This window comes from Diplotaxodon limnothrissa, linkage group LG9 (genome assembly GCF_057381915.1).
Source record: "Diplotaxodon limnothrissa isolate DT_005_m linkage group LG9, D_limnothrissa_male_GT1.1, whole genome shotgun sequence".
In the NCBI taxonomy this organism is placed as follows: domain Eukaryota; kingdom Metazoa; phylum Chordata; class Actinopteri; order Cichliformes; family Cichlidae; genus Diplotaxodon; species Diplotaxodon limnothrissa.
In genome coordinates this window covers 3,641,102-3,663,305 of record NC_140604.1, presented here as the reverse complement: position 1 = coordinate 3,663,305, position 22,204 = coordinate 3,641,102, and the positions used below count along the sequence as shown (strand labels likewise).

General features: G+C 45.2%; 1 protein-coding gene across 4 annotated transcripts in view; it reads left to right on the top strand.

Annotated features, from left to right (window-relative positions):
* LOC146624997 (uncharacterized) overlaps nucleotides 1-22,204 on the top strand; it is a 140,774-nt gene that overhangs the window by 41,636 nt on the left and 76,934 nt on the right. For 2 of the 4 annotated variants that reach the window (XM_085362585.1, XM_085362589.1), the window contains exons 3-5: nucleotides 1,236-1,292; nucleotides 17,156-17,269; nucleotides 18,238-18,324. In XM_085362585.1, the coding sequence (XP_085218711.1) occupies nucleotides 1,236-1,292; nucleotides 17,156-17,269; nucleotides 18,238-18,324 (258 nt within the window). The remainder of the gene's footprint in view (nucleotides 1-1,235; nucleotides 1,293-17,155; nucleotides 17,270-18,237; nucleotides 18,325-22,204) is intronic. The other 2 variants (XM_085362586.1, XM_085362588.1) reach the window with 2 other exon arrangements.

The following is a 22,204-nucleotide window of genomic DNA, read 5'->3' as shown; positions in this document are numbered from 1 at the left end:
ATAAAAACGATAACAAAATAACGCTGAACACCGATTAAAAACCCTGAAAACCAGACATTTCACACCTGAGCCTCAACTCTCGTGGCCCGGTACCTAACAACTCACGGACCGGTACCGGTCCGAGGCCCGGGGGTTGGGGACCGCTGATTAAGAGGACCCGAGGGAAGCTCGGAAAGCTCAGCAGAAGTTATTTGGAGAGGAGAGTGACTGCTGTTGATTGAAAAGAGAGGTAAAAAACCTTCAGTGGTGTGGAAACATTATGGGTTCAGTCAGACGTGGATCAAGTAGACACAGTGTGTAAACTTTGCTACAGTGTAGCTGCACCACAGAGCAACACTGCAAAGTTCACTAAACACAGATGTTTACATTTTTCATTGATTTGTTACATTGCAAACATTTGCACTGTTATCAGTGTTTGTCAAAAATAATCTAAAATAGTGCAATCTTTAAAGTCATTATTCAACACATTGTTATTGTTAAATAAATATCGTCAAATAATCGAGATCTCAATATCAGTGAAAATAATCGTGATTATCATTTTGTCATAATCGAGCAGCCCTAGCTAAGTTAGCACAGAAGAGTGCTGTATCAGCACCTTTATGGTGAAACCCGTTGACACTATTGATACCATGAGGCCAGACTGAGGTCGGCGGTGCCTCAATGCTTTCTGTCCTCATACTGCTCATTCCTGAGACATTATTAAGAGTGTTTGGTCAGTCTCGTCACAACACATTCATGTCGTTAGTGTTTTAGTTACTTGTGTAAAAGTGTGTCTGAAGTTCACATTTCTCAAACAAAGGTCAATAATTCATAAGTCACATGTCACACAGCATCACTCCTTCAGCATCCTCCCCTGACACCAGCCGATATATGCGTCTCGTCGCCTGCCCCTGCCTGACCGTAACTGCCCTTTGTGGTATTAGCAAGCACAGCCCCAGGCAGGCAGAAGACAAACACGCACCTCAAGTGAACAACAGCCATATCCAGATGCCCTTTAAAAAGCCAGTAAAGACAGGGTCAGTGGTTTCCATTCGATTGCCGACTCGGTGTGTCGTATGTCCGCCGTGCAGCGCAGCGCCGTGCAGAGCAGCGCCGTGCAGCGCAGCGCCGTGCAGCGCAGCGCCGTGCAGCGCAGCGCCGTGCAGTTTGATTTCCTCTCAGGTCAAACCATTAGCACTCTGATGGATCGTAATGTCTTTGCTTGTTTTCGTGTTTGTGTGTGCGTGTGTGTGCAGACGCGGGTACTGCAATGGAGAATGGAAAGCAGGAAGCTCGTGGGGTGCAAAAGCCTGGTAAGACATGTCCCACAATCGCCTGTCCTGCTGGTCTGTTTGCAAAGGCCAGCTGGTCGTCGCCATCCACCCATCATGGCCTCTTGACGTTTACTTGCCTGTCGAGCTTCATTTCATCCATCTGGAGCTTCACGTTCATTGGTTGTGTGTACCTGTTTGTGTGTGGGATGTTTGGGGCTTTTTAAAATCTGCAGGATGCTCAAACTGAGCAGAAAACGAGTTTAACGTTGGAAAAAAGACAGAAAAAGTAGTAAAGACTTGCTTTTCTGTTTAACATCAGACTGTATGTATTTGCATGACAGCGAGTCTTAAGTGGCTACAGGAAGTTGTCAGATTGTTGCGCTGATAATCAGCAGGGATCCTTGCAATGCTGGGAGAGACCGTCAGCTGCACACTGTGTGCTCAGCAGTCCTGTTGCATACGATCGGAATAAATTGATCTCACATTTGAAGTATTAAGCAGCAGAGATGAGGAACGCATACAGAGCGTCTAATGAACTATCGGATCTCTCTCTGGCTGTCTGCTCAAACACGAATAGACCAATGAGAGGAGTGTTTGTTGTGTGTGGGTGTGTGCTCCATTTGGAAATCAGAGCATCTGTTTTTTTCTCTCTTTTAAACTTTCCTTTCCAGTAGTCTGAGTAGTCTTTGTTCCCACCTCCCAACCTTAAGTAGCCCATACACACTTCTGTTCCTCTGTTCGCTGTTTTTGGTCGCGATGCTGATGATCCATAAAGTGCTGCTCTGCATGGCTTTGCTGGAGAAAGGATTATGCATGGGTATGTAAGTGATTGTGTATCGTGTCCCTCACTGGCAAAGCCCAGTTCCCACTGCTGCCTCTATCAGCACAGTGTGAAGGGTTGCATCCCTGCATCTTCTACACTCACAGGGAAAATATGGTGGTGGTGGGTGGAGGAGGTCTGTTCTCGACCAATCAGACTCCAAGAGGAGGTATTTGCAGGGTCTCCAGCCTACTGCCGATTCACTTCCTCTTCACAGTAAATGACACAGATGCAGGTTTAAGCTCTGTCCTCGCCGGCTCATCTATATCTGCCAGTTATTTCCTGATGAAAGCATGCCCTGCTTTATTATCTGTTTCACTCTAAAAGGAATAACAGTGAACAAAATGATGTATTTGTATAGCGCTTTACTTAGTCCCTATGGACGCCAACGCTTTACACCACATTCAGTCATCCACCCATCCACACACACATCCACACACTGCTGATGGCAGCTACATTGTAGCCACAGCCACCCTGGGGCGCACTGACAGAGGCGAGGCTGCCGGACACTGGCGCCCCCGGGCCCTCTGACCACCACCAGCAGGCAAACATAATGTGGATTTAAAAGACTTGAGACTAGTAATCATAAACTAACCTAGAAATGGAGTAGTGCATTCCTTTGGTTAAAATCATAGTCTCGTTCTCATTTAATACAAATATTCGTCCACATAAATATTATGCATGTGTTGATCTCTAAAAGCCTCTGAACTGCACGGTGTCCACAGACTGGTGGAGCATCAACAGCAAACATTACAGTCACACATCTCTGAAAGCAATCTGTTGGTATCTCCAGTTTTTGTCCTTTTTCTTTTTTTGCTGATCCGAGAATTGATCCGATCCGTGACTTAAAAGCGTGATCCGAACCGAACCGTGAGAGTTTTGATCCCTTGCACCACTAGTAGCCGCAAACTCCACTGGTGCAGCTTTGCAAACATCTTTTGCAGATTTAGTTTTCCAAGAGCTTCTTTGTCTACTCCTTGGTCTTTCTGTCGTCTTGGCTGCAGCAGGTCTGAACGGTGAGTTTGGGCTTTTGATGGAAAAAAGGCACCACGGTAAATCGAGTGGCTCTTTTAATCTATAACACAAGCAAACAAGAACCAAAGGAAGCACTTCCAGTAGTCAGTCGCATGCAGTGAACGTTCAGTTTACAATCAGCCGCCCTGCGAGTCGAACCGATGCTGATTCACATCCCGTGTAGGATCCACTGAGATGAAGTCACGGTGAGGATGGATGCTGATGACAGTGGGAGGAAGCGGTCTGCATGTAAATAAGTCCATAGTAACTGTCTGCATGCACGGGCAACTTGTGTTACCGTGGTGTTTGCATGCATTTGTTTCTAATAAAAAGGTGGCTGATTTCGCACACTGCATCTGTACTGAGATCAGCAGGAGCACAGTTTAGGCTGATAAACCTGTTCTCTTCCTGCTTTGGTAAACACAGCATCAGCCTCATCAGGCACAGTGGTTCCATCCATCACTGTTATTGCAGCAGTCCCCAAGGTAAGGACGCAGGCGGTATAAGTGGTAACTGGGTCAGAGGATTGAGAGCATACGCTGAATCCTGACAGTGCAAATGCAGATGTGTGTGCGCAGAGATGCTGCATGATGCTTCTGCATGATGCTTCTGCATGGCACACAAACTCAGCTGTAGGATGTCGTTTATCTTTTCATGTCCAGTAATGAGTTGAGGACGAGATGTTTTCTCATTGTTGATTTTGTGACATCTTTACTAACCTGGTTTCTTCCCTTTTCCTCCTTATCCCTTCCTGTTTATCCTCCTTCTTTTCTCCCTGTTTTGTGATATTTACACTCTTCTTTGTTGTTCTATATTCTTCTTTCTGTTTTATTGTTTCTTTTCTGCAATGTCTTTTTTACACTTTTCCTTCTTACTGCTCCCATGATGCTTCTTTTATCCTACGCCCCTGTTTTTCATCCTTTCCCAATCCCCACGCTTCAGAGGACTAGAACCCGCCTCCATCGCCATGCTGACTGTCAGCCCGCTGTGCTTCTGCTTCTGTGCACCTCCTCCCTTCTCCCCGTACCACACACACACACACACACACACACACACACACACACACACACACACACACACACACACACACACACACAGTCCTATCCACTGCTCCTTGATCCAGCATGAAGGAGAAAGTCTGAGGTTGTGGACAAGACCTCACATCAGCTTCACTCATCACACACACACACACACACACACACACACACACACACACACACACACACACACACACACACACACACACACACACACACACACACGAGGTATTTGTGTATTGAAACCCTACAGAACTATTTATTCTTTTTTCCGGTTGTCCCTTCCTCCTGATGTGATCTAATGGGCCTCTCCACCATCCTTAGTAAACCAAATGTGTAGGTAAGCCTAAACCGAACTGTCACTGATGTGAACGATGTCAGTGAGACGCAGTTCTGTCTTTTATTCTTTTTCACTGAAGGATGGAAAGTTTGGTTTGTAGCTCTGAAAGCTTTCATTTCAATTCTTTTTAATTGCTGTTTCAAAAACGTACGTCTTGTTAAATCTTCTTAGAGCTGTTCCTGTGTTTGTTGGGTCTGTGGCTGCGATCATCACGTATGCCATCAGTTCCTTCGGACGAACATTTTAGTTTGTCCAAACTGGTGATACGTTCCTGGTAGCCACGAGTTAACACGGACCTGCCGCCCACAGCTGTTCATTATTTACAGCTGAGTATGCACGGTGGCTTTCTATCACACAGCTCTGACTGGTGGCCAACATTCACCTGCTGCGGCCCTGCTTTTGCGTCTCTTGCCTATAAATGAACAGCATATCTCTGTGATGCATTAAAGCTGGATACAGACCCAACAACAGTTCAGTGCAGCTTTCACCATGAGTTCAGTCATGTATGTTACCTGTTAACATTTTAGCTGCAGGGATTGTTCAACTGTATGCCACAAAGGTTTAGCCTGTTTCCTGTCAGTTGTTGTCATGGCATCGATCTGCGTGTCCTTTTTAGAGACTCTCTTTGTTGTCTGCCTTTGCCAATAAACAGAAATATTAACACACACTCACCTGCCTTGAGTTCTCTTTCTTCTAACCACACGGCTCTAAACCTCTGACTGCTTTCTATTTCTGTCTCTCACAGCCTTTGATATTAGCTGCAATGTTTCGTTCCTTTTCCAGATATTCCTCTATCGTAGCAGCTTTCTAAGAGAACAACATGCTTAATAATCCTGCAGCCTTTGGAGGCGGCGGCGTTTCCTAACGTAACGCTGGGAGATTAGCGTGTGCCACCGTGGAATGATTTTCCGGTGCTTCTTAGAGCTGAAGCCTATTTCTTTATTACGCTTCTTTTTCCTTTGTGCACATTTAATCTGTTGCACAATGTAAAAAATGGAAAGAGGTTTTCCAGCTATATCCGGTTTTTGTCTTTTTTATTTGGAGTAACAGCTCATGTGCTTTTTCTACAGCTTTCCATCATCCTCAGCTGAACTGCAGAAAAATGTGCCAAACAACCAAACTGGTCACTTTTGGCAGGAATGGACATTAAGCTTATTTTTTACGAGTACATTTGGGTTGACAAGCTGCCATCACAACAAATTACCATCAAACAAGTGTGCAGAAGAGCGAGCATGGAGTTTGTGTCGGAGGTTCATGGTGGGATTAATCCTCCTTACATGGAGCAGGTTGAGTCAGGTGCAGGTTAAGTTGATTTCAGCTTTTATGGCAAGACTTTGGCAACACGCCGCTCGAACGCTTTCTGTCAGAATGTTCAACACAGGGAGGAAAATGTATTATTTTTAGATAATTCGACTTACTTTAAGAAATGTTTGTGGAATATTAAAACTGTTGATGAAGGAAACCCGTCTGAACACTGTAGCATCATCAAAAACCTCGTCACGGTTCAGATGTTTTTATTAAAGTCCGTTCTGCAAACCTAACGCTCACCTGAGCCGGGCTGTGAGGTCACCGCACTAACAGTGATCACGGATGGCACGGCGGAGGTCTGCGTCAGGCAGTCACAGTAGTGCTGAGATGAGGTGGAGGCGGGCCAGAGGGCGGAGGAGCCTGAGCACGGGCACCATGTTCAACACCCAAATTACATTAAGGAAAAGTATTGTGTGAGCTGAAGTTGTGGGATTTGGTTTCCCATCTTTCACACTGTGGGAATCATGTTTCCATGGAGCAGCAGATTCCTGTAGCCTCACGTTCTCATTCAGAGAGTTCCCACCTTCCCCACGGCTTCTTTTTCCCCTGATCAGAGACATTAAGGTCATGAAGAACCTGTCTGCACTTATCGAACCGGCTGCTACTATGAACCAAACTAGTTTATCTGAGTCGTGCCATGAACACTGATATTCCGAGGAACGTTGTCAGTGTTAATGTCAGAGATGAGCACCTCCCTTTGGTTTGTGCGCTCAGGCTTTTTTTAAAAGGTAAAGTTACATTTCAGCTCGCAGAAACATGAAGAACAGGGTTCTGATTTCTTTTTCTATCGATCTATGAATTTCTAGTTAACATCTAGTTCATACCAAGAAAAATTAACTAATCCAAATGAACCCTATGAGGTGTCCATTGGCTTAGACCGGGCAGCGACTTCCTGGGTCCAAATGTATTCTGCTGGGCGCTCTGCCTCTTTCCGAAGCGCTTTAGGTTTAATCCTTCATCTCTTGAGCCTGAATGTGCAGCCATGAAACATGGACGAATACGAAATATTTGGCTGGTAACCAGCCACCAGACAAAGTACAGACATTCTGTACTTAAGTACAGTAGTGTAAGTATAAATACTACTGTTGAAAAAATACTCCAGTAAAGTAGTGATTCAGTTAAAAAGTAGAGACTCTGAAATGTACTCAAAGTAATAAAGTAAGAGTAGCTCTTTGGAGGACGTTTCTATTGTGCACAGCTAACTGAGCCTCGTGCTGTATTAACGTAATGATCAAATAATAGCAGTAGATGGGATCCAAACTTTAGTCTCACTTAGAAGAAAAGAAGGAAAATAATAATAATTTACATGTAAGCTTGAAACGTCCAGTTTCTCGAACCCCACTGAGCATCCTTCGGTTAGCCTCTCTCCTGTCCTGTCTCAGCTGCACCTTTAGCTGCAACACACTGTGAGACAAACTGCACACAAACAGTTTGTGTGTTTGTGGAGCTGATAGAAACCCTGCATTTGCATTACCTGCCACTTAAAGTGATCACTCCCTTTTGCAACTTCCGGACACCTGCAGTTGTTGATGTGACGTCCTCTGGTGGTTAATACACGAACAGTGCACGTGTTACTGTTCAGGCTCAAATCGGTGTGATGTTTGCAGGCCGTGCAGTGACAGGAAATAATAACGTTCCTCACATGTTGAACCAAAAGAAACAAGCCTGTTTTGAAAATATGAGGAGTAGAAAGTACAGATTTGTGTTTAAAAATGTAGGGAGTAAAAGTAAGAAACTACTCAAGTACAACTTCCCAGTTCTGCCAGCTGCATACATAAAACAGACCCCAACCAATCACAGCAGATGGCCCCGCCCCTCCCTGAGCCTGCTTCTGCTGGGGGTTTCTTCCTGTTAAAAAGGAGTTTTTCGTTCCCACTGTCGCCAAAGTGCTGCTCATAGGGGGTCATATGATTGTTGGGTTTTCTCTATATGTGTGTTATTGTAGGTCGACCTTAGAGTATAAAGCGCATTGAGGCGACTGTTGTTGCCATGGTCAAGATGACAGGTCCATGTTTCGATGTGTTTTTATTGAATTAAGTTTATGACAATCCATCAGTCTTTTCTAAGACATAATTACCCCGTGATCAATGTGAGTTATGAGTACAATATTCTTTTTTCTGTTGAATAACTTACAAAAAATGGCTGACTGCACCTTTAAAGTGTGTTTTAAAGGGCTGAGTGAAGGCGAAGAGCTGAAGACTTTAGTCATATATGTTTTATATAGCATCACACAGTAAAGACATACAGTACCATAAACTCAAGTCCTCTCCTGATAATGTTTGGAGTTCTGTTTGTTCAGACTTTAGACTAAAAGGCTAAAAATAGAAGATTTTATTGCTGTCAGTCTGCTGCACAAACCTGACGTCTTATTTTCTTGATTTCCTCATTTGTTGTGGCTGATCTGTGACCAAGATGACCAAAAACATTGGAGTATTTGACAAATCTGCCAGCTGTCTGAAGCCTCAGCAGCCACACCGGCCTGGTTTCAGTTATGTCACATACGGTTCATGCGATCGAAGCACCATAACTTCACACTTGTAGCTGAGCACATATTTGGGCGACTTGACTTTCTCACATCCTGATTTTACTTGAAGTGATTTGGTAGAAATGCTAAATCTTTCCTTAAAATATTCATGATGTGACTTTAATCCCCAAGCTGGGAAAAAACCCTAATTCCTCCCTCTGTGAAGCTTTCTGTCTCCACCGTCTGTGCGTGACCACCTCTTATATTAGGTGTGTGTATGCGTTTGTGCAACCCTGCATGGATGCATGTGTGTTTGTATGCCACCACACCCACTCTTCTTGAGTGTGGAGATCTGAGTGTGGCGTTATGTGGGAAATGCTCTGGGAGGGTAGCAACAACTTGTGCTCTCCACTGCACTTTGAAGCGTGCACCCGTTCATCTGTTGCTTTGACAGGTTTGAGAAATCCCTGCTGGTTGGAGCTGAACGCCCCCCCGCCCGCTCGGCTTAGTACAGCCGGTTGTGATGCGTAACAGCGAGGCGTGCACGATTGCAAATATGAGCAAAGAAAAGAAAGAAAGAAGTCAGAAATCCCTCAGAGGTCATTCATCTCCTTAGTCCTGACAACAGAAACCAACAATCACTGATGTGAAGAAGATCAGGGAATGTTTCTCATTCCAAAGCTTGTTTTCAGGCTGAGACGAGGAGGTGAGGGGGAGACAGTGACATCACAGGGGTCACAGAGTGGGAGAACGTATGGAGGGAGGAAGGATCCACTGACAGCTACAGTATGTATATGGGCGTTTGTGTTTTAAAGATGTCTGCAGGTCCCACACACACACACTCGCGCTACAGAGACGTCACGTCAAACACACCTTGCCCCTCTCCTGCCTGTCAGTGCACATCACTCTCACACGCTGCATTAGTCTCATCACTGCATTAGCTGTCCACGGCCTGGTTTCCTCCAGGACCTCGACCTCCTCCCCTCACAGGTCTGTTAGATTTTTGTATTAGTGCAGCTTCATCGTTACATCTGTGTTGTAGTGTTTCACACAGGAAAGATCTGCGGGAACAGTTCGAGATGAATACATGTAAGCTAACAGGGTGTACTTCAGGCCACGCCCACCTTCAGAGACGGTGACTGCAGGAGATATAAAAGCAGATTCAGTATCCAGAGGACCACTAGAGTACCATATGGTTATTTCTGGACAGCGTCCATGACTTTAGAGGGACTGCTGGCTCTCCTAATCCTTTCTCGGGATATGTGATGTCCTCCCTTATCTTTCTTGTTCTGTTTTCGCTCACATTTTTACCCTGTAAAGCAAAGTTTTAAACAGCAATGAAATGCAGCTTCCACACCTCGACATAAACTCCATTTAGTACAAAGTTCGGGGAGGACGGTTCCAGGAACGGTGGATAGAAATTTACTTGGATTCAAACTGATTCCAACTACATGATTAATGCGGTGGCGTGGCTGAATCAACAACCCTCGATGAACCGTCACTGAGCGCCCGTGGTCCTGCAGCAGCCCTGACCCGGCCGCTTCATGCTTCCTATCACAGCTCAGAGAGGCTCAGGAGCAGGCAGAGGAGGAGGTCAGCTGGAGGACAGCAGCCTCGCCTGCCAGCTCCACCCAGATTAGACCGTTTTGGTAAAGCAGAGTGTGGTTGCTGTAAGCTGCTGTCCTCACATATTTAACTATGTTTGTGTTTTGCTGCATTGTCATTCGGGATGTTCCACTCATTTTAAAACCATCTGATCTCTGTGCCTGACATGCACTCACAGCACGTCCTCTGATTGTCGCCAAATTAACGACTCTTTTGCTCGATAACTTTTCACAGCCCTTCGTAGAACTGCTTCACAGTCGTGGGTCTTTCTGCGTCAGAGCACTTCACATGAGAGAAACTTCTTTGTCATCATTTTATCTTAGAAATCACACCATAGCCACGAACCTAGTTGCAAGCTGTCTTGTCTAAACAGTGAAGGATTCCTAAAGATCCCAAGTAAGCCATGGCCTCATTCTTAGAGAGCACGCTCTGTACTTTTTCACTATTATAGGAAGTTCACGACGGATCTGTGCAGGCTTTGTGATTTACTGCACTTTTGTTTTCTTAATGTAAGCTTGCTTTACACAAAAATAAGTTTTTCCCCCCGGGTAAGATCCTGTGCTGACTGTTGTTCACAGCTGTCCCATCCACCAGTCTCTCATACCTACTTTACAATACTGTAAAGGCCAGAGCATGTTTACAGTATTGTTTAAAGCTCCACTGTATTTAGCAGGTTGGAGTCTTTGCTGTGACCCTGTCGTTGTACTGATGCTGTGGAAATGTTTATTGTGATGCTGTGTTGTTTTGACCTGACAAGCCCATTGTCCTGGTCAGGCCTGGTACAGAGTCCCTCTATCTGGCAGAGCAGCAGAAACATCACAGTTGCTTCTTTGACACTGTGTTGCAGCCTTTCATGTCCATGTAGTTTAGTGACCCCGTTCTTTACCTACGATGTCTCTTATTTTATTTTGGGTGCGGTTCTGGTCCCTAATTGTGGTTACGTAAGAATTCATCTTTTTCTGAATGGGAGCTGAGACAGATTACGTGCTGGACAAAGGAGTCAGCTGACGATTAGCAGCAAATACATCACAGTCCTGCAGGGTTTGAGATGTGTTTACCTTGCAGCAGTGTAATACCAGATCAGAGTTAACATGCAGGTAACTGTTACCTGGCTAAAAGTACAGCAACATGGAACAATACATGGAAAAGAAACAGAAATGGGAATAACCTTTGTACAGTATTTTTTTTCAAGATGGCTAAAAATTGAAATCCTGAATCAGCTAAACTGAGTCTGATTGCTGATACTTCACAGATTCATTTGTAATTGTAAGCAGAGCCTGTTCAAAGGTGATTGGTCAATAGGTGAACTACTAATCAGCTATCTGATTGTTCAGTCTGACGTCACTAGCCGTGTCTGGGACTAAGCTCCGCTGCAGGTCCATATATCAAACGATCACTATGGCATTACTGAGAGTTGAAAAACTGTCTAAAGTCTTTCATCTTTAATAAAATGATCAGCTTTCTGCTCTACCAGGTGTAGAGCAGAAGTTTATCATCCAGGCATCCATGAAAACGGAATTTATGACATTTAACGGAGTTAGAAGTTAGCAGGGAGTTAGCTCGCTAGCTTCTATCTAAATACAATATAGCATGTCCTGACTGCGGGGTTTTGGAAACAAATTCAAACGTACAGCTCTGCTATCACTTCCAACATAAATGAAGACAGAAAACTAAACAGCAGTGACGTTTGTAGGGTTACTGAAGTTGGGCTAGCTGGTATATAATGATGTGCTACGTGACCGCTAGCGACACAGCTATGTTAGCATAATATAAACAAGCTAACTTTTTTTCCACTGGATAAAAGTTAACGTGAGTGTTCTCGGTGGTCAGGAACAAATGTAATCGCATGGCAGGATGCTGTAAAAGGACCAAACTTCAGCCAGGAGAACAACTGAGATAATCCATCCACAATACGAGGTTAGTCATTCATATACTGCTGCATGGGCTGGGCTGTAGTTACATCCTAAGGTTTTAAAAACTGAGCTTAAATTAATGATTAGCGGTAATAAAAGCCGAGGGAGGTCAACAGTGATCACTGACTGTTTTAGGAGCTTTTTGAGATCAAATAGAAGAAAATACAAAACATTAAACATGTTAACAACACAAAAGCCATATTAAACGCAGACTACTTTAGGCCCGGAAGTAGGATTCGTCACGTCATCACTTAACGACTGGATTGGTCCAAGAATTCTTCTCCTGTGACGTTAGTGAGGTGTGTTTACGGGGCTGCTGTCATGGGGAGCTTATGATTTGTCTCTGAAGGATGAGAATCACTTATACAGACAGACTCTAAATGTGACTCTTGAAGTATCGCAGATCATCAGTCCCATCAGTCATTATGACTTTCACAACTCCAGTGTAGGTAAATGGGAATATAAAGCCCTCTTTCACACTGCTGAAGCGCTCAGAGCACTTTACTCACTTTCACCCAGTCACACAAGCACTTTTTTTAAAGCAAAGTCCTTTCTGTCTACTCCAGTTCATCCAAAGCTATGCTGTTAAAATTCTGCTCTAGAGTCGTAGCTGTTAGGTCAGGTCATAGGCACGAGGTCATAACCAAGTTAGACTGACTATTCCTTGGCTGACTCCTGCATCCTGAACTTGTCCTACGAGTCCTACAATGCCCCCTCTACAACTAGTTCATGCATGAGTAGGATTAAGCAAAGCTTGTGTGTGTGTGTGCGTGCGTGCGTGCGTGCGTGCGTGTGTGTGCGTGCGTGCGTGCGTGCGTGTGTGTGCGTGTGTGTGTGTGTGTGTGTGTGTGCGTGTCTCTGTGCGTGCAGTTATGGCAGAGCAGTTCTGAGTGTGTCCTCAGATGCCTCTGATGTGTCTAAGCAGTAGCTGCTGCAGTCTGTGTTGCCATATTTTGTCCTCATACTGAGGTCAGGCAACCCCCAGCAGCAGCAGCTCTTACGTAATGCAGAATTTAGCTTTCAATACACAAAGACTCCCACTTATTATTCTCGGGCAAAAGTCACACTTTGAGGTACGAGCCCTTACTGGGCAAAGGCACCCTCTTGTTTCATACTAGCTGAGGGATTTTGCTTTTGGAGGCTTGTTTTTTAGCAGCATTGATTGCTTACTGGACCTATAGCTGGATGGTGAAAGCAGTGCAGCAGTGCTGATGTGACCACCCTTAGAGATCAAGTGGTCCAAGACAACTGAGCTGAACTTCCAGCTGAAAGAACCGGAGTTAATCTGTTAGCATCAAGCACGTAACAAGCAAATCGTTTTTCTTTATGGAATCAGTGCCTGTTCAAACACTTTCAGCACAAAGGCTGTGCTAACAAATGGGAGTTCATTTCAAAGGTCGCCTCTTCTGGAGCCTCTTTAGCACACGGCTAAAACAAATCCAAGCCTTAACATTAACGAGTATGTGGGTTAAACTGCTGTTTTCCCAAACCCAAACATTAGCGCTAACAGGTGCATTTCCATTTCAGTTCAGATAGCCAAACAACCCTGCTGTCTTTACATAAAACTCATTGTTGCAGCCAGGTACAAAAGCGACCCCCTAAGACTTCCTCCTTAAATCCAGCTTCACAGAGTTACATATATGACAGTTTTTGAGTTAAATGATTAAATTAAACTCATACATTTACTGTTTTATGTCCACTTTAAAAAATAAGCCATACATGACAGCTTAGGCGTTACAAATGTAAGACTGGAACTGGAGTGGAACTGGTTTCCCCTCTTTAAATCAATCCAGCACCTCACCGAATATAAATTTCAGTGTGAGCCGCATCCAGATGCTATGTGAAAGATGAAATGACTACATCTGAACAGGTGTTTGCAGAATCTTATGGTTCAGGAAAAGCAGGTTTGCAGTTATGATCTTCCACGTTTACATGAAAACATTGCTGCTTTCAGATGTGTCACACATTTGATCCATTTCACTTCCTTATTGGTTTGTTTTTTTAATTTAACAGATGCGGACACATTGGTTAACATTCAACTCTAGACAAATGTTAGAAAGCCAAAAGCTAGCCTGTTACCATCAAATGGTAAATGGACTGGTTCTTACATAGCGCTTTTCTACTCATCTGAGCACTCAAAGCGCTTCACACAACTTGTGCATTCACCCATTCACACCCATTCACACAAGCACATCTTTCTAAGTGCTTCATAGCTAACATTCACACACGTTCATACTCCGATGGATCCATCAGAGAGCAATTTGGGGTTAGTATCTGTGGTGGGACCTGTGATACCACAAGAAAAGTCTGCTAGCGCTAACACTTCTTTAAAAATAACACACAACAGAAGTTTTCAGAATCTGAGGTTCCCCAAAGTTTAAACTTTGCATTGCAAAGTTAGCAATGCTCAAACAAAATCAGCCAGCAGAGCTCAGTGTTGCCCTCTAGGGAGACGGTTAAAGGTCAAGCAGTCATGATGAGTGTTGACGCTGTGTTGACGCGTCCTATTGCGCACTGACTCGCCTGCTAGGAGCTGTTCAAATTGGCGCACACACTTACCTGCACTCACTTGTGCTGCTTCACAGTCGGTCTTCGTCCCTCTTTCAGGCTGAGCAGTTCACCATCGGTACATTAAACACAACAGCACAAATCCAGCATGAAATTTTCCCCCGCGGACTGAGCTGAACTACTCAAAATTTGTCTAAGCTAAAAGACCTGAGGTGCAAAAACATTCACCAAGCCCAGACCCCATTGTTTCACACAAAAGTGAACACTTAAGTGCAAATTTCAGCCCCGTGGACGCTGTATCTGGTGTGATGCAGACAGTATGTGCAGACGACTTCAGAGTGGATTAAAAGACTAATATTGAAATGAAACTTTCTGCAGATATCTGTGAACGTGCCAAGATCGGTACAAGGAAATGAGGCATGAGCGATCAGCATGTTGTAGGCAGAAGTAATTACATTGTAAGTCATTTTAAGTAGCACGCTCTTCATTTTAAATTAGCAGGTATTTTACAGGAAAGGAGACCAAAAATATAGTGTAAGTGGTTTAAAGTTTGCAGAACAAGAATCAATATTTCCCATCTTCATTGTAAGTAGTTGGACAGCTGGCAGTATTATGGAGTGGCTTAACTTTGACTAACTTCCTGGTATTTTACTGGAAAGGATGTGCTGCTTTCCAAAGTTCTGGTAGTTGAAAGAGGAGAACAGTCACATTCATATTGGTAACATAAAAGAACAATTGAATACTAGAACATCCAGCCATCATGCACATCAGCATAATTGATGTTAAATAAAACAAAGATCCAAAAAGGCAAGTTTAACCCAGAGGCTTTGGGAACATGAGAGTCCTGTTAGGCTTCAGGATTCAGCGTCTTTACAACACATTCGTACTCCTGAAGCGTAACACGCTACGCCATGTGACAAATCGCTGGTATGTTACGCTTTCCGGTCAGCCACCAACACATTCGGAAACAGGAGGAAACATGAGAACCGTTTGGACTAAATCTACACATGCACATTTATTTTCCTCTCATCATGAATCACTCTGGAAAACTCTAACACCATTAAGAGTGTGGTGAAGGTCGGCAATGGTCTCGTGGGTCACTTAGCCTTCAGATAGTCCCAGCAAGTCTTTAGCAGGCAGTTAGTGTCTGCTGATGACGTGCAGACTTTTAAAAATGCATCTCTGACTGTGCTGCCACAGCTAGCATATGTCGCTAACTCCACGAGCCGCCAGTGCTGCATGAACATAGAAAAATAAATGTTCCGTGGTGTGATTGGACTAGTGGGCGGTATTATGAACTGTTCCCAATGTACCTGTGCAATTTATGTAGAAGTAATTTGTTTCATTCTTTTCTTTTTTACAGTTATTATATGGGTGGGTGTAAGGTCGATGCTGGATTGTGGAGCGCTGTAACCCCACATGTAGTAACAGCTCTGACTGGAAGTGAAGCAAGGTCATACGAAGCGTGCAGCGACCACGGTTACAAAGGCTTCTGACTGATTGGTTCTGGCTGCTAGTACAACTTCTACTGTTGCCTTACAGATGTTTTCTTTGAGTGATGGGTGCCCAGCAGACAGTATGGTGTTTCTAATAATAGCACAGAAGCAGAGCGAATTGAAAATATTTGAAATATCTTCCTAATCTTCTTTATCGAGTGGTGGTTCGTGTACAGATTAGGGAGCAAGGTTCCATACTGTGCACTTCAGGCTCCGCTCCTGCTGGTTTCAGCACCTTGGACAGAACCATAGCAGTAGAAATATGTGCTTGATTGTATGTAGCCTGTGATCTCATTGGGGAGACAGAGAATCCAGCCTGAGCTCGAGCACCAGTGTTTTTGAGCGAGTGGTGACCCTGCCGACGGAGTGTTTTCTGCCTCCTGTCGAGACAGACGATGCGCACCCCACCACGGCCCCGTGCACGTCTGATATATGAAAGCTTTTTTGACTTTGGGTGGCGTCCTGTCTGTTCGCCTCACTGTCACCCTCTGTGGACACAGCTAGGAGAGGGTTGCCAACGGTGTATCCCTCCTTCTCTCCGCAGCTACTCCCCTCCCTCCATTACTCCCCTTCCTCAGTCCCTTCCTGTTTCTTCTATTCCTTGCTCTGTTTATCTGCTCTTTTACGCTCGCTCATCCTAGAAATCCTCTTTTCTGCTTTTCTTATCTCTTCTCACTGAAACGTCTGATCAATTCCTCTCTGTGTCCTCGCTGACACCAGCCTGCCTTTCCCTCCTCGTCCTCATTCCGCAGACTCTTTCCGTTTTAACCTCTTGCACCCTAACAGTCAGTTGGAGGTCTGGGACTTGTTGGACAAGAGCTGAAGCATGATTACAGGGTTAGAGAGGAAAGGAGAGGGCTGTGCGAAGTCAGGCAGTGTGAGGGGAGGCGCTAGCTGGCGGGGCCTGGGACCTGAACTAGACAGACAGTAAAACGTCACCACGCCAAAGCCAGACTCCCCGACTGTGATCGCGTGTGTGTGTCTGTGTGTTTGTGTCCCTGTGTGTGGTGATTTTGCGTGTGCATGTGTGTATGTGTGACTGGGGGTTCACAGTGTTAGTAGCTCACAGCCAGCTGAGGCTGCAGTGGAGACAGACAGAGGCACTGAGCAGCACATAGCAAACACCGCTGATTGTTGGTTGTGTAGCACTGGGATATCTGCTTTTGGAGGAAATTTAGCAGGTGAGAGTACAGTTGTGTGTCTGTGTGCGTCTTTCTTTTGTGCAACAGAACCCTCCGTGCAACTGTGTATATTTTGGCAATGCCTGTTGTATTTGTGTAATGTGTATGCCAGCATGTTTGTGTGATTTTGGTAGCCTTGTGTCATTAAAATGAAGACATCAGCATGATCACCGAGGCGAGTGAACTAACATCCAGTCATCTGTGTTGCGGCTGCAGGTAGTAAACTGACCTCGGGGGAACAGACGGCAGCGTCGCACCCGGAGCCGCAGGGGGAGGTGTGGCCACACTCGCTTGACCAGCAGCAGGCCTTGGCTTCAGACTTCTTATCAGGTACAGAGTTTAGTGGCTCCACAGTATCGTCCTTTCATCTTAACTTGTTAACACTGATTCACGACATCGTTTGGACCTTCTGTGGTCACAGTGGGACATTTTCAGGAAATGATGTCGTTTTTGACCAGAAAAACTGGACTGGACCAGTGCTCGAGTCTGACTTTGTAGCTTCCAAACCAGTGACTGCCCCATATCCAAACCATCTCAAGGTTTTCTGTCTCAGAATTAGCTCTAGATAGACTTTGGGCATCACATATACACACAAAGCAAGTGTATCACTAACTGGAAGCATGATGTCCAGGGAGGATTTAAGAAAACTGACATTGAATATCTGTCTAAATATTTATATATGAATTGTTGATTAAAATGTTTGCATCAGTCGTTCTCTGTGATTTCCAAAAAGCTTCTCACGCTGGCTGCTCCTCGCCTGGGCGCGTCTTAAAGGCGCTCGGGCCCAGAGAAGCAGCGCAGTTGGAGCTTCACGTTACTTTGCTTTGCATGGTGGAGCAGCCTCAGAGTGTAGCCACCACGTTTCCAAACCCATGCAGCTTATTCACTAATGGTTTTTGTCTTTGTCCAGTGTAGATACAAATTATGTGCATTACATGGTAAAAACCCAAATTATTGTCTAAATGTAGTTTAAATGTATCGTTTTAAAGTAAAGATTGAGCGGCTCAGCCTCTTTGGGCCACTCCTCTGACTCCCACTCGTGTTTCTGTGTAAAGTATTTCTAGCATCATTCCAACACAGAGCAACATAGACTGTATATCGAGTATAAATAATGATTTGTGTCTGCTCTCCACTTTGTTGTCTGCCCTCACGTCACACCTTTTGAATCGTTAATGCCGTCACGCCCAGTGGCGCCTCCACTCAGTCGACTTCTCTTCTATATATTTGCCTGCGTCTCATTGCTCTCTCTCTTCTCTTGTCTTCACCTTTTCCATTGCTCCCTCCTTCCCTGCTGCCAGTCTCCGTGGCAACTTATTCTAATCCTCTGGGCTTTCAGACCAGCCCCGCACAAAAGATGGATGCTAACCTGAGGGGAGCGTTTTCAGGTATCCTCCCAATATTTCCTTCTAACAGAATCACAGATGTGAGTGCTGCTGAGATATTAACTGTGTGTGTGTGTGTGTGTGTGTGTGTGTGTGTGTGTGTGTGTGTGTGTGTGTGTGTGTGTGTGTGTGTGTGTGATATGTAATTGAATGATGCTTATCATTACTCAGCAACACTGTCTGATGAGGTCTGTGTCACTACAGAGTCTCCTACTTACAAACACAGGGCTCGCTCATGCATGGAGAGCCTGCTACACATGATGAAGTGCTGCGTTGTGTCTGCAGCTTTGATATTGTCATATTTCAGAATATGAACACTGTAATTATCTATTGTGTATATTTGAAGTAAGGGCTTTGTATCCTGTGTGCATATGTGGGTTATTGTGTTAACCTCAGAGCAGCCGAGTAGCATGAAGTCATGAAGTTGAGCATCATGCACTCCTGACCTCTCTGTGCAGACACGGGGCTTGTGCAGAGACTGTCAGTTAGCTCCTTTCTTCAGAGCCAGGTCCATTTTTATCTTTCCGTCACAGAAGACACATTTGAGATCAACATTTTCATTCTCATGACCATTCATTGTGCGGAGCTTTCTCCGGTCATGGGCGGCTACTCCAGTGTTTACTCTGGTGTTGCTCCAGTTTAAGTCGTTCCTCCTTTTGCTTTCCAGGCTTCATCTGCATTTTGCACTACTCTGTGTGACTAATTATCATGTATGACAGTGCTATTATTAAATATGTGTTCTGGGCTAAAGTCACTGTCTTCACATGCTGTTGATGGCTTCTTAAAATTTTGGCGGTACAGTAGCTGCAGCATCATATCGTAAGTATCTGTATTTCTAGCCTTTCACAGCTGACGGCTGAGCGGGCGACACGATAACTCAAGCAGGAAGTCTCAAATTGATCCCATATTAAAATGGATGCGTTGGGATCACAGTGATTTTCCTTGTGTTTGAGCCTTTCCTTCTTTGGCTTTGCTAACACGTTCTCACAGTGAGCGCTCTGTTTAGCTTCACATTAAACTCAAACACTCTTTGATATGATTTGGATTTCATAGTTGAATCGATTACTACCAAAGCAAAGTCCCTGAGGCAGCAACCAGCCTGAGCGCTGACATTTCCAGCACCCTGCTGCAGTCAGTAAGAGACGTTTGAATAGCTGCATTTGGTCTTTTGCTGTTTCTCAGTGGAAGAAGTTGTAAAACTTACAGTTAACAAGTCCAACGTTTGGAGTCTTTGTTGGTCAGTGTTGGACACCACTGGTGAACTGACTTGTATTTTTACCTGTTTTGTTGGTGTATTTGATTTCAGCATTGTATGCTGAAAGAAAAACAAAAACATTTTGAGGGAGCGGACTCAAGCACGTGACTTTCATTTATATATATATTTCCATTATTATAATGTCAGCGCTGAAGCTCTGCCTGCCAGAACAATCGCTGTGCTCTGTCTCTGCAAACATACCTTAGCCTTCATCACTGTGGATGATTACAGCTCATTATTTCCTTCCTCATTAAAAATGCGACTTCCAACCAGGAACTTTGCCCCAGAATAGCCAATAGTTGTCCACGCTGACGAATTGCATTTGTGGACGTGACCCTTGTTGGTTGCATGCAGAGCTTTAGCCGTCACTGGCTTGGTATCTGCTGGTAGTTTGCAGAGTGACACACACTCACAGTGTGAGCTATAAGGCTGAGTTATGCCTTTCACCATGCCAGCCTCTGCAGAGCCAGCTCTCATTGTTGTCTTAATGAGACCTGCCGTCTCTGGGCCACCAAAACACCCTGCAGGCTTGGACACACACACACACACACACACACACACACACACACACACACACACACACACACACACTCTGACCTATAAATCAAATCAAATCAAACCACTTTTATTGTCACATCACATGTGCAGGCACACTGGCACAGCACATGCGAGTGAAATTCTTGTGTGCGAGCCCCACAAGCAACAGAGATGTGCAAACACAACAACACAAACGAGCAAAATACAAGAATGGCCAACCTGAAACTAATAAATATATGTACAATATATAATAGTGTATGCATTTCTGGATGTGTATACTAAATATTTTCCTACGTGTGTGTGTGTGTGTGTGTGTGTGTGTGTGTGTGTGTGTGTATACACATTTTTACAAATTAAATAGTAAAAAAATAAAATAAAATAATAATAATAATAATAATAAAATATATAAAATATACAGAGTTGAATATGTGCAAAACAAGTGGCATTTATATACAGTGTGGAGTGCATAATGTTGAAGTTCCAGTAGTGAAGCTGAGGTGTCTATGACGTGTTCAGCAGTCTGATGGCCTGATGGAAAAAGCTGTCTCTCAGTCTGCTGGTACGGGACCGGATGCTGCAGAACCTCCTTCCTGATGGAAGCAGTCTGAACAGTTTATGGCTGGGGTGACTGGAGTCCTTGATGATCCTCCCCGCTTTCCTCAGGCAGCGCTTCCTGTAGATGTCTTGGAGGGAGGGAAGCTCACCTCCAATTATCCGTTCAGAGCACCGCACTACTCGCTGGAGAGCTTTGCAGTTGTAGGCGGTGCTGTTGCCATACCAGGTGGTGATGCATCCAGTGAGGATGCTCTCAATGGCACAGTGATAGAAGGTCCTGAGGATGCAGGGGCTCATGCCGAATCTTTTCAGTCTCCTGAGAAAGAAGAGGCGCTGCTGCGCCTTCTTCACTGTTTTGTTTGTGTGTACTGACCACGTAAGATCCTCAGCCAGATGTACACCAAGGAACCGGAAGCTGCTCACTCTCTCCACAGCAGCGCCGTTGATGGTGATGGGGGTGTGTACTTCTCTGCACCTCCGGAAGTCCACTATCAACTCCTTTGTCTTTGCGACGTTGAGGGTGAGATGGTTGTCTTGACACCAGTGGGTCAGGGCGCTGACCTCCTCCCTGTAAGCCGTCTCATCACCGTTGGTGATAAGACCCACCACTGTAGTGTCGTCCGCAAACTTCACAATGATGTTGGAGCTGTTAGTGGCTGTGCAGTCGTAGGTGTAGAGTGAGTACAGGAGAGGGCTCAGTACACACCCCTGTGGAGCACCAGTGTTCAGTGTGATGGGGGATGAGGTGATGCTGCCCAGTCTGACCACCTGGCGTCTGTCAGACAGGAAGCTAAGGATCCAGCTGCAGAGGGAGCTGCTCAGTCCTAGATCCTGCAGTTTCCTGTCCAGCTTCGAGGGAACGATGGTATTGAATGCTGAGCTGTAATCTACAAACAGCATCCTCACATACGTGTCTCTCTTCTCCAGGTGTGACAGGGCAGTATGTAGTGTCAGGGCTATGGCATCATCAGTGGACCTGTTGTGGCGGTATGCAAACTGTAGAGGGTCCAGTGAGTCGGGTAGTGCAGAGCAGATGAAGTCCCTGACCAGCTTCTCGAAGCATTTGCTTACGATGGGGGTCAGGGCTACAGGTCGCCAGTCGTTCAATGAGGAGATGGTGGAGGGTTTGGGTACAGGGACGACGGTGGCCATTTTGAAGCAGGCTGGGACTACAGACAGAGAGAGGGAAAGGTTGAAGATGTGCGTGAACACTCCAGCCAGCTGAGCCGCGCATGACCTGAGGACGCGGCCGGGAATCCCGTCCGGACCAGTAGCTTTGCGTGCGTTCACCTTCCTGAAGCACTTCCGCACATCCTCCTCAGACACAGTGTGCGCACTGACATCATCCGCGGTGCGCACACTGTCCGGTCTCATGGTGTTCGCTGTGTCGAATCTAGCGTAGAATACGTTTAGATCCTCACACAGAGAGGCCGTGGTCTGCGGTGTGCTGGTTTTCCCTCTAAAGTCTGTGATCGTGTTTAGTCCCTGCCACATACTCCGAGGGTTGTCAAACTGTTGCTCCACCCTGTCCCTGTA